The sequence below is a fragment of the Macrosteles quadrilineatus genome, unplaced genomic scaffold, assembly GCF_028750875.1.
Source record: "Macrosteles quadrilineatus isolate MER2022 unplaced genomic scaffold, UCM_ALF_1.0 Scaffold_5__1_contigs__length_97177068, whole genome shotgun sequence".
Lineage (NCBI taxonomy): Eukaryota > Metazoa > Arthropoda > Insecta > Hemiptera > Cicadellidae > Macrosteles > Macrosteles quadrilineatus.
Genome location: NW_026542598.1, coordinates 76,486,838 through 76,502,626, shown reverse-complemented (window position 1 = coordinate 76,502,626; position 15,789 = coordinate 76,486,838). Strand labels below are relative to the sequence as shown.

Here is a 15,789-nt window from a genome sequence, read left to right as displayed (position 1 = left end):
CATCATGTTGAGGCAGCAAATCTGAGATTGAACGATAAATCTGTCCTTGAATTTTGAAACAGTATGGTCCTTTTCCTGGAATATCTTTCTTACTGGCTGAAAAATAAGCAAAAGCCATCGCACTGTTGCATTGTCGAATGAATTTATACAGTTGTGGGCTCTCTTCAAACAAACTTTTAAGTACTACATTAGTTTTTGACTGAGGAAGGTTAATAAGTCCGTTATGGCAACATGTCATAAAATGATTATTCGTTGTTCTTCTCTAAAATGAAGAGCACTACATTGAATGCACTCTTGGTCCAATAATCCTGCATCATGGATCTTTACATTTCTCGCGTCTACCATGGGTCTCCTAAAAAGGGGTTGTAACATATCTTGATTAAGTTCGTCATTATCTACTCTTGCTCTCCTACGCGCACTGTCATTCCTATGAACAGTTCCCCGCCTTTGTGGTATTCCCCTGGCGCTCATATTAATTACAGTACTTATAATGAAAAGAATATATATCCAGCAGCCTACATACCAAAACATCTTGAATCCCTGGTGATTTTATAAAAGTATGATCGAATATGATTACTCTACGTTGTATATTCTCTGCACTAAAAAAATTTACTATACGAAGGAATGCAAATACACCATTTTAGAACCAATAACATTTGTAGGTTATTTTAGTTGTATATATTTACACAACCTTAACCTTAAAATGTGTAGAAATATAAAGAAAACAACATCATTTAAAATAAACTTGAACCATATGATTTAAAAATAAAAACAAAACAGAAGTTAGATTTAATTTCGACTCTTTGATTATTTATACAGAATATTTATTCTATGTTGTTTATTCCTTTAACACGACAATAACGTAAAAGCATGACAAAATGAAACTTGAGTATATGATTTAAATATAAACAAAGAATGCAGACGTTTTTCCGACTAATCTTCAATATTTCAGTTTTATTATAGTATACATTTCATAGTTGACTGGCTAAAAGTAAACCAAATGCGTGTATTGATCACTGTTTTCAAATCTGTGGCACAGCTGTTTTAATTTCAAAAGATGTAAACAAATTAAACCCCATGTTGTTTTAATGGGAAAAGTTTTATTCTGTTGCGAATTTATGGTAAAAAAATAAGAAAAATGAATAGTTTTCCCTCAAAATTCACGTCAAGACCTTTAAAATAAGACCCCTCCCATCCTTCTACGGCCATCCAGTCACTCACAATTTCTTTACAAAAATTTGACTTACGGAATTATATATATAGATAATGCCATGCCACTAGGCTAAATTAAGCCTTTGAAATCGTTTTAACTTAGGAATTTCACCTTTAGATTAACCATTAAATTAATACAGTAAGAGTTTTCTCCTTTTTCGCCAGTCTTAAGACAGTTTGGGTGTCATTTTTAAGGTTATGATTTGGCAGAGGGCCAAAATGTAACCAAAAAGGTAATTTCCTTAAGGGCTTCACCCACTAGTGTTTGATTTATTTCTAGAGTTCACTTTTAAAGATCCAGTGTTGGTGACAATCTTTTTTTAACGGATTTAAAATGTAAATTGTAATTTATAAGAGCTGATTTACCAGTTGAATGTTAAACCACAGCTGGATTGTAAACAAGAGACAAAATAGTTCTTAAAAATGGATTTTTAATAGTAACCTGATTGTAAGTAGGTAAACCACAGGTAAGGTAAACAGCCCAAACACCGAACAATTATCCTTATTGTTATCCTTACCTGTTTTAAAGTTATAGCTAAATTTCTAAGAGACTGTAAATTTATCTAAAAAGGGGGGTTGAGAATGATTGAGAGCACAAGGGGGAGAAGTGGGGACTTTTGAGGAAATCCAGCTTTCCCAGAATTACTTCTAACATAAAACCTATATTGACTGGGCCATTTGGCCACAACTTAAACACAGGGGTATTCTTACTATTTTTCCTCATTAGTAAGAACCCGATTGGTGCATTCTATTTATATTTGCCTTTAAGTAGGTCAAACAAAGTCGTATTCGGAACTTTGTAGGCTCTCGCCACCGCGGAAATTGAATATCCTCACTTCTTTTACCTTGTCACGTAGATGATTTATTAAGTGTCACTCCCGCCAAACTTCAAAACTCTAACGGTCAACTAATCTACCCTACAAATGTTTCAAAATGGAGTGAAGATGTCTTTTTTAGATCGAAAAACGCTGAATACAGTGCCGATCGGAGTTAAATCCGTAGTGGACAAAAATTCTTACTATCCCGTTTCAAAAATATTTCGTTTCGATTGGACAGCCTTTCTGCGTTTGGGCGGTTTACCTTAGAATAATCAAACACTTATATAAAAATAGGAAATATATTTACATCCAGCAATTAACTACATGACTTCAATCAATTGCACAGTTGACAAAGTAGTTCAACTTTCAACTTCTCCTTTCTTCCTCAATCGCTTCACAAAGGTCACTCTTGATTTATTCCTTATGCCAATTTCAGATAACAGTTTTTCATCCTTGACGAGTCTTTCTGAGTCGTACACCAAGTGATATGTTTTCCAGATGTATTTCCAACTTATCTTAACCTTTTTTTGCAGTCTGTCCATCCTCCACATTAAATGCCTTCGGATGGCTCTCTTAAGGTCCAACACTGTCGCATCTTTATGTTTCACCTGTAAATAAGAAAAAGTTATTTAGATTTTAGTCAATAACTAAAAGTATCATTTTGTTGGTTTCACTGTAGGTTGAGTTGCATAAAAATGATGACTACACATATGATATTCTTAGGTAACTACTAGACTAGCGTACTTTGTTTTAACACCTTGGTCTGCACCAAAATGAGTCTGAACTATTTGAAGTTAGGATGAAAATGAATGGATATGATCAAAGCCACAAATTATGTGTGTTCAGAATCATTGGTGCCACACTCCTCGACATGAGGGGTCTCATGTCACCTGGTGGTAAGGTGTTTAACTACTTTACTATACTAAACAAAACAAAAAACAATAACATTTGAAAAAATCCTGTACAATCAGATAGTGGCTTAACTGTTCAGAAGGTTATTGAGAAGTCACTTGAGTACTGGACTTGAGTCATATATATTATGCCTCCAGGTTCAGACCAAGAGAATTAAAACTAGAAGAAGGATTTTACCATATCTGTAAATAGCAAAATTTAACTGTTACAGTACTAATTTAGTATAAAATCAACAGTGAACGGCCAAAGTTGAAGTTTTCTGAATCGGTATACTACGCCTTAAGCCATCTTAAGAACACGCCAACTTTTTTTATCAAGCCAAACTGAATGGATAAAAGCACAATAACCCTAAAATAATAGAATCAAAATTTCGTCGCCACTAGCGATCAATGTCACTGGACATGAACTAGTCTCATAAACGCGCTTTAAAATTTACAATGGGATAAGAAGTCTACTTCATTTGTGTTGGTAAGTCTATGACTACGCCTTAGTTTTTATTGTAAGTGTCATAACCTTAAAATGAGCTTCAGTGTTATTGCCTAATTCTTAACACTTAAAATGCAAAAAAGAATTCCTTCTGAAATGTTAGATATCCAAAACGAATTTCCCCTTTATTTTTGATAATAGAGGTTTTACTGCATTTGAATTTAAAAATAGGCTGCGGCTGATCGCTATAAATTGGATGTCTACTGAACTAGAATATTAAAACGCCTAATTGTATTATACTAACCACTACAGGCAGTTCCTCTCCGTCTGCTCTATCAACGTAGACCGTCATTGACTGTCCATGCTCCAGAGCAATCTGAGCGTTAACCTCCTCCAGTGTCACGTCTCTTGGCAAGTCGCTCAGTAAAGAATCTCGCTCCAACACCTCATTAAGTGTAGTCTTAGTGATCTCAATGAGATCTTTATGGCTAAATGACGAGATGTCACATTCATCTTCATTGTTGGCCGGCTCTTTACCTCTTGATTCAGATTCATCCATTGTTGCCCTAAAATTGATCAGCTATTACCTTAGCATCAGCCGTTCCTGGCAGCATTAAGTTAAGTTACTCGTCCCACACAATCAGAAAACAATAAGATTCAACCCAAAAGTAGCTTTTCAGTGATAAACTAAGTTAAAGAACGCCGCAGATGCCATATTGGCCGGCTCTTTACCTCTTGATTCAGATTCATCCATTGTTGCCCTAAAATTGATCAGCTATTACATCAGATATTCAGTGCTGATAGCGTTTACTTACTGATCAAATCATAATAGGCCTAACTCAAATGTAAGTAGGCCCTACATGGTATAATTTAATCTGAGGATCCTTATTATGGCTCATCATGCGGACTTTAATCTACACCAGGGAGTATCGCATCCTCAGTACATGCCTATAAATACTCTATCCACAATTCGTGACCTAGTGGGTGGATTACAGGATAACGCCACCGTCCCAGTCTTATAGTTATATCTTATATTTTAGGCCTAAGTGAGACAAGTTTTGTTAAGTTAACTCAAACTTGTGCTTCAAGGACTTAAATCATACTTTGTATTTTACAAAAAGATCAAAGTTAGGAGCCTATGTCAGAGTTCAATAAGTTACTAGGCCTTGCGCTAATTACTGATACCAAAGTACAATAAGTTAATAAGCCTATAAGTGAATAATTACAGTATATTACTTCTTTCGATGGTAAGTTAACCACAAACTATTAATCTTAGCCCTAAGACTTAAGTTATAGTTGTTATTGCTTGAAGACATTAAAAACTAGATACCTTGGTGTATGAGAGGTTTTAGATTTACCTAATCTTTAAATTAGCAGATTAGCAACCGTAATTAAATAGTAATGGATAGTAAACTAAAATGAACATTTTATATTTTCTCAGGAGGTTAAGACTAAACCAAAGATAAACAAAACACAAATAACAACAACAAAAAACAGGCAGCAGACGTCAGACTTGCTGGCCACCACTGCCACTGCAATCGCAGAATCCAGTGAATTCACAATCACAATTAATTCCATATAAAAATTAAGAATCAGCATAGAAAATTTCAAGTCATAATAATATTATGACTATTATTATATTATATAATATACAAGTCTCAAGTTTATAAAATTGGTAAATAAATCAAAACTATCGTATGGATTTTATTAGAAGGAGTTTTTGGGCACAGTGAAAGTTCTTAAGGCTGACGGACTAGAGACCTTTATTTATTATTAAAATATTAGAGTTAATATAACCCAAATAAATTATACCAACGGTATAATCATTGACACATATTTTGTATTTTCCTTCCACCATGCATATTTAAACAATTGTCTTACAGATTTATCATTTATCACACCGGATCAGCTGAAGCACTGAGTTCGGTTACCACAGACTTTGATCCTCTATTAAACTTATAAAGCATATCTAAATTTATTAGATTCCCCTTTGTTGTTGCCTTCTTCTAGGTAAGATGTTTATGCGGTATGCCACCATATGCATTTCTCCACCGGGTGTGGTCGTGGCATCTTTAGGACGCTTCAGGGGTCTTCTTGAGCCCTTGAGTTCTTCTTATCACTAACACTACCCTTACAAAAAATATTTACACACACGTGACACGCGGCCACTATTATCGCGGTCGGGTTGATCGGACAAGGGGTTATGGTATTTTACGGGTTTTACCCAGCTCGTCCGACGATTGAGGGTAGTATGAAGCGTTTTTGTTTAATTGTTTCGTGTCAGGTAGCGTTTGAGTGCGCTAATGTGTCTCGCTTGGTATCGGGTAATATTTATAGTTTGCGTTTTACTTGATTACAATATCAAGGAATAAGAAGTAGTTTCAAAATAAATAGTTCAACGTGTTCCAAGTACCTATAATATAATTAAATATTATACATTTACCTATACACTTGGAAAGACATAATCAAACTGAAGATTTTTCAAATATTCCCGTTGAAAAATAAGTGCTAAAAATGAGGTAATATTGAATTTTTACACGATGACGATGTCGTACAGAAGAAAGTGCAGTCACTGAATTATTCCTAAAAAAAACATGCATAAATTTGTACATGGTACATTTATAACAGGTAATATTTGTTTAACTTCCCTGCCAGTCTCTTTTGGCACTCATGAAAGATGATATTTGTATGTTGAGTTGTTTATTTATTACGACCTATTAACCGTTATCACCCTTTTAAAAAGTCATTAGGTAGGTATTTTAATTTTAATTTCCATTTTTATCTACAGTAATTGACAATTGAATACCGAAGTTGTATTAATAATAGTCAAAGCTACGGTATATCCGTTTAATGTTTGATTTGATTTGAGTTAGCAGTCGTTTATTTTTTCAGTCCTGTTGGCAGATTGATGTTGTTATTATATCCTATCCCGTTTGCAGACTGAGGACGCACATATGTATCCCGGATGAAGTTGCTATGACAACGAAATCGTCAACACAATATTATACGTCTAATTATTTGAATTTGAAAAATAAAATATCCACTTTAGATACACTATCTAAAGTTAATAAACATTTGGCTCAACCCTCATTTTAAAATTATCTCTACATAAAAAATGGATTATGATTATATTAAAGAAGAGTATTTAAGTGATGATGAATACTACTACGAGGAAAAAAGACGAAATCTTGCTTTTCAAAACATTTTGGATGAGGAAGAAATTGTTAGAAAATCCCTAGGAAAAGTTCCTAGCAGAAAATTGGTTAAAGGTAATTAATTATTTTAACTTTTTAAAATTTGGTTTAAATTATGCTAATTTATTGAAAGTGGCTCTCGATGGAATTTTAAGGCGTCTTAAAATGTATGCAATGTATCATGAAGATGCAATGTACTTATTGACACTGCACCGTCTCAATAAAATTATTGAAGACATTTCAATTTAAATAGAGCTTTGATTTGTGTATGCACTAAGGTATATTGAACGCTGTTAAAATACTTGAAATTTATTCATTTATCTTTAAAATTCAACAAAAGCAGTAATATTCAAATTCAAAGTAGTAATTAGCTTACTGTACTTAAATTTAAATATAATAATATAATAGATATAGATTATTTTGTGATTAAATCACGCCATCATCCATCTTTTAGAATAGTCCACTTTTGCTTTGCGAAGGGCGCACGCATTGCACTTCGTTTTAGCTTACTTACCAAAGAGAACACTGTAGTAGGCATATTCCATTCCATTATTGAAGTAACCGATCGGAGCAGTAGAAAATGTTCTAGTGTCAAAAAGTAGTACCAATTCCACTGATAATAATTTTTCTATACCAAGCATTTATTTAGAACAAGAAAAGAAAATCAAAGCGAAATGAACTTTAAATATAAGATTGTTTACCCTAGGGTTATCAATATTGTGAGTTAAATGAATATTTGTCCTTTTTAACGACGACGTATCCTTGCGCGTAGGAGGTAAAGCGGCTTAGCCTAGCAACCATCGTCGTCTGATGCCGTAGTCATAGACACCAATAACGCCTCAATCAACAACAAAACAAGGTGAATTTATGTCTCTTTTGTTTTAAGGTTGCTTTTAATATTTACTTTAATAATTAAGATGTCGTAAATAAACATTTTTCCCATAAACGGCTACTGAAATCAATTTCATCAATTATCAGATTCATATTTTGTCCACAGACAGTGTGAGTTTTAGGATGGGACTGACATCAATTTTTACTCAGACAAAGTTATTGTTTACGAAGAAATCTGCTTGCAATACAAATTGATTTATGAATATCCATCATATCTTGAATGCATAACAACAAGATACGTCACAATTTATATCCAGTAAAGTGTTCTTGGCGATCCTTTGATTGTAGGGCACGTTCGGTATTAGCCCTTTCCTTATGACATTATTGGCTAGCTCACTGCTTGCACTTATTTTGAACTGAAACTATTCAAATGCCTTTTTGAAAATCAAAGAGCCCCGGTTTACTGTTTAACGTTAAAAAACCATTAAGGTCTAGCCTATAGGCCCAAGTTAATAGGCTAAGTAGGTCTATTATAATATTGGGACACCGAAGGCCTAGATTGATACCTAGGCTTAGCTAGCCTAATCTGAATTAAATACCGATAGTAAGCTAAGCTAGTATTTTGTCGGATAGACAGTGTGAGTTTTAGGATAGGATTGACATCAAATTTTACTCCGACAAAGTTATTGTTTACGTACAAAGATATCTGCTTGCAATACAAATTGATTTAACTTATGAATATCTGTCATATCTTAAAAATGCATAACAACATGATAGGGCCTACGTCACAATTTATATTCAGTAAGTTAATTTGTTCGTGGCGATCCTTTGATTGTAACTTAAGTTAGAGCACATTCGGCATTAGCCCTTTCCGACAAGGCTAGCTACCTGCTTGCACTTATTTTGAACTGAAACTATTCAAATGCCTTTTTGAAAATCAAAGAGCCCCGGTTTATTGATCACCGTAAAATAACCATAATGTCTAGCCAAACTTATAATAAGTAACTTAGGTCTATTATAATATTGGGGCACCTGCATGTGCTAAAGCCTATCGATAAGCCTTAGCTAGCCTAATCTGAATTAAATACCGATAACTTAGTAGGCCTATAGACATAGCCAAGAGCTTGATGAGTATATTAAAACTGCAACAGAATAATACTTGTTAGCTTAACTTATTTGTCTGTAATCCAGCAAGGTTTTAGTTTGGATCTTTTATATCAAGGCTTAACTTAGTTTGGGATTAGGCCTATTTAATGTAGCTTTAATCCTGTTTTGTTTCAACAATTTATTGAGTAATATTTTATAGCCTATCACAGAGGAAACAAGGGATCACTCTCCAGCAAATGATCAATTTGGCAAATAAATAATGTTTCTTTATTTCTTTGAATTACTGTAGATAGGCCTACCAAACTTATATTTAAAGGATTAGGTAAGTTATCTAGTCATCATTTGGTCATGCTTATCTAAATCGAGCAGAAAACATCAGGTACAAAGAAAAAAATCATACAAGTTACGATTTTATTGTTATTTAATCAACCAAAACAATAGGCCTAATGTATCACCAAAAACAAATAATATTTAAGTAATGAAAAATAAAAAAAAACCTTTTTTCAGAATCAAAATTTGTCCTTTTAAAAATCAACACAGTTTATAATGCTGTTAATATGATAACTGCATAGGATTATAAAATTAATTGTTTCCTCCAGTTTTTATCTCAATTACTTAGGATAAAATAATTAATTAATAAAATAAACACAAAAAGCTTTTTTAATGTTAGCTAGCCTATATTGTTTTTACTTATCATGGTTTAAAATAATCGATGCAATATTCGGATACACATTGATATATCGCTAAGTTTAGTCACCTGATAATTTATCGCAGGTTCTCTGCGAAACCGTAGGCCCTACCCATGGATTGATTTACAATTATTATTAAATTATGGCAAGAAAAAAGTGACTTAGGTTGAACATTGCAAATTTTGTTTAGGATGGTAGCTTGTGTGTCTAGGATTAAGGTCTTTAATGAACGCTAAGTAAGTTATTAGGTAGTGGCCTCACACTAATCTGTAAAACTAAGTACTAACTTAAAGTTGCCAAACTTACCTAAAATAAGTTATGATAGATCATGATTTTAGCTCATCATTTGTAAACGGACTCATAAGTTAGAGCTCCTAAGGTAAGATTTGCCGAGGTAGGTTGCAGGACTGCAGCAATTTTTGGTACTTTATTAATATCCGGAGGCACCTTTATTTTTGAGATTTTTTTACTGGAGACCAAAAATAACTACCTACCTACATAATTAGAAAGAACATACTGTTAAAGTTTTGACTTACTGTCCAAATTTAGCATGTGATTACGATGAGCGGCCTTGAGTTCTGCCTTCCGAGAAGGCAGCGATGTTGGCGAGGATTGAGTTGAATGCGTCACCACCGCTATACTCGCTAAGTAAGTATACAGTGTGCTGCGGCGGTTATGTTAGGTTGGGTTATCATAAATATGTTTTTAGGACTTTTCTCGTTTTGAATCAAACGATACAAGATGAGTCATACTTTCGCCCGCCAAATACCCCAGGTTAGGTATACAGGTGATGTGCGCGCGCTTCGGTCAACGACCTGACCATGGCCTACTTGGAGGGGATTTGGCGTGCGAAAGTATGACCCATCTGGTATTGTTCGATTAATAACGAAACGAGGAAAGTCCTACAAACATATTGATGATAACCCAACCTAACATAACCGCCGCAGCGTGCTGTATAAGGGTGGCCTCCGAATAATACCAAAGTACTCAATTTTTTTTAAAAATTGTATCCTGCCAATTGAATTGCTGTGTGAATTGCTGTTAAATTAGTTAAATTAGATAACACAAATTAAGATATCTGAACCAAAAAAGCTGATAAACATGATCGTTAATTATAGACTACTGCAAATTAGCTATCATACTAAACTAGAGGACCCTTGCTGCTCCGCTGTGTTAAATAAATATCATATCCAAGAAATAGGCCTAATCAAATTTATGTTTTTTGATTGAGTAATACAGTAGGTCTCTCCAGAACATAACTGGTTCAACGATCAATAGCTCAAATTAAAGCCTAGCTATAATTCACTAAATGTTTTGGGTCTTAAACATAAAAAAAAAAAAAAAAAAAAAAAACAATACTGGAGCTACTGATTTTTAATCATAGAAAAACCTTATAAAAAAATAATCAATTTGTCACTGACTTCAGAATCTTATTTGAGTAGTTTTTTGACCAACCTTCTTTAGATAGTGTTGTCATAAATTCTTTGAGAATTGCTAATGAAGTTTATTGATGTTGATCCTGCTCAGAATCAAACGAGCAACACTCACATTTGAAGGTGAACTTTATAACCATTCAACGCCCCAACAGATCAGTCCAAACTAGGTAGATAATAAGACATAATAATAAGGCTGATAAGCTGGCAGAATTGGGTTGTTTAAGTTTTACAGTCTCCTTAAAGGCCTCGGGTACGATACGAGTGGTGAGCGGCAAGCGGCACGTACGCGGCAGTGGTGGCTACGATACAAGCGTCACATTTATGACGCTCATTGTCCCCCGTTATAGGAGCCAGTCTAGTCGAATATGGCAAACTGTGCAGACCTGATGTCAGTGCGGCACCGCTCATACCGCTCACCGCTCGTACCGTACCCGGGGCCTTAAAGCTACAACTCTCTTGAAATTTTATCACATTCACCCCTTCAGCTTGGAAACAGTTTACTTAGAATCAGATTAAAAATTCCTTGTTCTTTTATTCTACTTTTTTGAAGCAATGTTCGATATTCTCTGCTCTGTTAACTCTATAGCATATAGTCTTAAGGTTTTATCAATTGTAATTTACACCATGACTATGATTGGAGCAAACTATATTGAGGTTTTGAATATTGCATTTAAATGTTGTTAGTCCAGTATTTGATTGATCGGTGCTTAATCACTTTTACCAGTACCTACAGTTTTTGTATGGAAAGATAATTAGGCCTACTATGGATTTAAACAAGAACTCGTACATTAAAAACCTTTACTTAATTTGAAATTGGTTACGTTCATGCAACCTAATTTCTAATGTATAACATTTATGTTTCTGGAACAGACGCTATCATAATATGACTTAAAACCTACACTACTATAGTTCGGCCGCTTAGAAAACGACCTGGGCGCTGATGCTAAACCAATGCTGGAGGAGGTCGCTTCCTAAGCGGCCGAACTATAACTTCAAAACTGAAGGTAGGTGGTTTGTTTCCAAGCAAGGTCAATTCTTGACCTTTATGCCATTTGTCATTGGGCTATCAATTAATGATCAACTAATTATTTCTTTTGGGCTATAAATGAAAAGGCCGACGTTAGATGGTAACAACACCAGGGTTTGGAGCGTTTCCTAAAAAAAATTGAAATGCCAATGGGTTAGGCCTCTTTTATACTCTCCAGCACACCACTGCAACCTGTAGCTCTGTTAGTGCATTGAGTAAAATGAAAGGTTTTATATGATGCGGCAAGCTAGATGCATGACAGCATACCGACGAGCCGCAGAAACGTGCTTATACTCTGCGACATGCCGTAGTATTGCTGTCAAGTCCTGACAACATGATCGAAATAAAAATCTCCCCATTATTTGTTTATTTAGATTCAAAGCATGATAATGATGCAGACAGTTTATTAAATATTCACATATAATGCCTTATGATCTGAAATAATTATGTTACCATACATAACATTATTTTATTATTACTGTAATTATAAACAAGCTAATTTATTGTGTTGTGTTAAGCCACAGCCTGAGTTTTAGCACAATGTTCCACCTAAAAGGTATTATTCGCATTCAAGTATTTAAATACGGGCCTGTAATCAAACTTGTAGCATTCTGATCTTTCTTCACTACAATAACTATAAATCACTTTTAGTTTAAGTTGGTAGCACTGACACTCCCACGACTGCCCCACACACTGACATGCGGGTATAAAAGGGGGAGTATAGGTAAGCAGAAAATATAAGTAGGCCTAATCAAAATACGCAATGTCATTAAAATTATTAGAGAGCCGTTTTCCAGATCCACTAAATTAGGCCCATAATATAAAATGTAAATTTTTCCCCAAATTATTTAAACAACATTTGAAAAAGATTTTTTAAATTTTTTTACATTTTATATTTTTTAAATTTTGGAAGAATTTATTCACACAGTACATCCTGTTTGTATGATATACATCTTTATTTCCTGATTTAAGTTAATCATAGCTAATAATTCAATCGGTGAAGAAAATCTTAAATTAGCTATTGCATGCACCCCACGTTTTCCGTTAAGTTTATTTGAATAAAAACTTATCACACTTAGTGTGCAGGTTTGGTGTGTGGTGTCACAGTGTAACCTTGATAACAAGGCCCTTTGGTAATATGATGCCCTTGTTAACAAGTGCCATTTTCAAATTTTAATTTTATATTAACCTTAATTTCACGTCATCCCAAATCTCGCTTAGATGTCAACCTTGATAGCAAGTCTTATTTTGATAATCCCCATGGGAGACTTGTTATCGAGATTCTGCTGATTTTGCTCATTCTATATTTACCTATATTTTCTTTACAAAGCAGTTTAGTGTAGTCTATTTCCTTTTGATAGAAATAAAAATGAAACCAGTATTGGGAATATGAATAAAATTAGTTATTTTATTGATCCGAGTGATTACAATCTGGGGTTGTGAACGTAGTTATACGAACCATCGGAGCACGATAATACACAAAGGTGGCTGGCTGAATCTCAACCAATCACAACTGTGCATTTCTCCGATTTGTTAACTTGACTTTACAATAAGTAAATAAAGTTGCCAACTTATAATTAGATGATAAAGTTGAGGTGTTAACGCCAATCGCAGTAGCTGCTTGTTATTCCAGGACAATTCTTTGCTAAATGTTGAAAGGTTGGTTCTAGGAAAAAAATTATTGGTAGTTCTATTTGTTATAAGGGAATCAGCTACAAATTGTAGGGAAGCTAAATTTTCATCATAACAGTTATAGTTAAAGGTGTTTAAATGAAGGGAAAACAAATTTTTGAATAATTTGCACATTATCAAAAAAACATCCTTAGTGCTTTGATTATGTGCATTTCTTACTAATATGTAAAATTACGAGAATTGGTAAAATTACATCATAATGGACATCCGATCCCCACATCTTTATTGTTAGTCAACAATTAAGTGTACGTCTTTTTTTATTCCGTCCTTACTGTCTCTTTACTCAAAAGGAAGAAAATTATGATTATAATTATGATAAATCATTCACGTAACAAAGCTAACAATTTAACATTGCCAACCAGCATTTTCCAGTATTCTTGCATTACCCTTGAAAAATTTTCATTCCTTATCCTCAATTATTTGTAAAACACAGTAAGTCTGATTGAACTTGTTAAATTGTGTTGATACGGAAACGCTAATTGAAAACGGCTCAGGGGGTTGTTTGTTGATTTACTTCAAGCAGTTTTATCAACTTGATTGTTACCTCACTATTAAGATTACTAGGTTCCCTTCCAACTTGTTGATTTAAAACATTTCATTCATTTCCACTTGGATTTTTAGGTGAATTGTTTGTATTTTTTTTACTAATGACTAGGCCTAGTAAGGATCTAAATGTTATTCCTTCAGTTACCTGACAAAGCAGGCTTCCTTGCACTGATTATAGCGGGCAAAGTAGCTAATTGCTGCATTTGTTTTTGCCACACTCGTTTAACTTTGCCATCCCCTCTTTACTTTGCTCCACTCATTTGACTTTGCCATACTTATTTTACTTTGCCGAACTCCAGTATTGCAACCAAACAACAAAAAACTGTGTGCTTTTATAAGGCACATAAGTTAATACGCCTACTATTGAAAATAAGTTGGCAACACTTATTAACACTTATTTAGTTGGCAATACTAAAGATACTTAGATATAGTACTACAACTACGATTAGCTAGTTCAGCGTTTCACAGCCTTTGAGTATTGATACTACCTCTCAACCTTCGTGTTAACATTCTATTTTTGTCCAACGATTGTATTTAACCCAACTTAAAATGTTTTGTTTAGTGTTTGAAAGACTAATTATTTATATGCTTTATAGCAACTGTCGGAAAAATATAATTTGTAACGTGAACACAAAGTGCCTTTGATGCACTCGAGAAACCTAAAAAAAAAAATTCTCTCATGTGCAGCAAATTGCGCAACTTTGCGCACTAGTTATACAAATAACTAGGGTGGTCTGCCGTAACACTTTAGACGCATAAATGAGCGAAGCATTATTTAAAGATTGTCAACGGCTGAAGCAGCTAACAACCTACAATATGTTCCCTTGCAACAGATTCACCGTTTGTTTGCCCGATATTATTTAAGTTCTAAAGAATGACAAATTTATCTAATAGTTCATTTATTTAGTTAAGAATAAGAATAATAATTGATAAAAGCCTGACCATTTGCTTGTACTTTGTAAATGTGCATAGCGGGATGTACTCGTGCAATCAACATTTGTTCTACAATCGTCAGGTCAGTTAATTCGTTCGGGACACTTGACACATCCATATTATTTACCGCCGTGAATTTAGTTGCATTTGAACGACAACGCGAACAAATCGGTGATTGGTTTGAAGCTGTTAGTTGTTGGCGATGGCAGTTAGTGCAAGTGTAAGATTTTAGTGCATCTAATTCATGTTGGAATTGATTAGCTAACTGCCTATAATTATCAGCTTCTCCTGCCACTGCTTCATCTGGTTCTTCATGTTCACAACGTCACTCTCTTACAATATTTGCATTATTGGTGCGACGACCAATATTACGACGACCAATATTACGACATGGCCTTTGAGGCATGTTCAAAACAAATATAGCAAAATTGTTACTTCCATTAATAAACTTTTACATTCCAACTTTAACCTAGGATGAAAGTAAACATTGAAGTGTAAACAAAACAGTTACAAACAATTAACATATGTTTATCTTATTTAAATGAAACGAGATAAACCCATATGTCATAAACCCAATATAATTTTTCTTTCAACTTACATTAAAATAACAAGCGAAATTGCGTGACCCGTAAAATAAAATCCAAAAGGAAATTTGCAAATTTTTTTACCTAAACATTGTGCTCAGTATTCTTTAGCTGTTGGCCAAATTTCATATCAATTGGTCAAGCCATTACATTCTGATGCCCTTACAAAGAAGTTACAAAGTGAGGGAAAGTGAGCTTCGCTCAACTATTTTGAGTCTATACCTTATTTTGGTCCATGCTAATTACTGAGCTTCACACAGGGTGAGTACGCATAAGAGAGTAAAGAAATGTGGTTCCTTCTCTTATTTTTCTGATGAAATGGCGTAAAGATACCCACCATTAGTAAAAGAATCCACACTTAAATGTACTTTTAAGATATTTT

The 15,789-nt window shown here is 34.1% G+C and overlaps 2 protein-coding genes across 6 annotated transcripts in view; one reads left to right on the top strand and one right to left on the bottom strand.

The window, feature by feature from the left end:
- Positions 1–2,310: 2,310 nt before the first annotated feature.
- Positions 2,311–4,813, bottom strand: LOC128995366 (U11/U12 small nuclear ribonucleoprotein 25 kDa protein-like). Its single transcript, XM_054420373.1, has 3 exons — positions 4,699–4,813; positions 3,673–3,934; positions 2,311–2,638 (listed from the first exon to the last, which is right to left on the bottom strand). The coding sequence occupies exons 2-3, from the start codon at positions 3,925–3,927 to the stop codon at positions 2,390–2,392; spliced, it is 504 nt and encodes a 167-aa protein (XP_054276348.1). The 5' UTR covers positions 3,928–3,934; positions 4,699–4,813; the 3' UTR covers positions 2,311–2,389.
- Positions 4,814–6,357: 1,544 nt separating this feature from the next.
- LOC128994615 (DNA-binding protein RFX2-like) overlaps positions 6,358–15,789 on the top strand; it is a 69,202-nt gene continuing 59,770 nt past the window's right edge. For 3 of the 5 annotated variants that reach the window (XM_054419284.1, XM_054419283.1, XM_054419282.1), the window contains exon 1: positions 6,358–6,637. In XM_054419284.1, the coding sequence (XP_054275259.1) occupies positions 6,484–6,637 (154 nt within the window). In that variant the 5' untranslated portion in view covers positions 6,358–6,483. Of the gene's footprint in view, positions 6,638–7,345; positions 7,422–15,789 lie in introns of those variants that run through there. The other 2 variants (XM_054419286.1, XM_054419285.1) reach the window with 1 other exon arrangement.

Bases quoted from the DNA above. Each gene is read 5' to 3' on its own strand.
- LOC128995366 (XM_054420373.1), bottom strand. From the start codon at position 3,927: ATGGATGAATCTGAATCAAGAGGTAAAGAGCCGGCCAACAATGAAGAT. The intron at 2,639-3,672 runs GTTAGTATAATA...TCTTATTTACAG, and splicing joins GAGAGGAACTGCCTGTAGTG to GTGAAACATAAAGATGCGAC.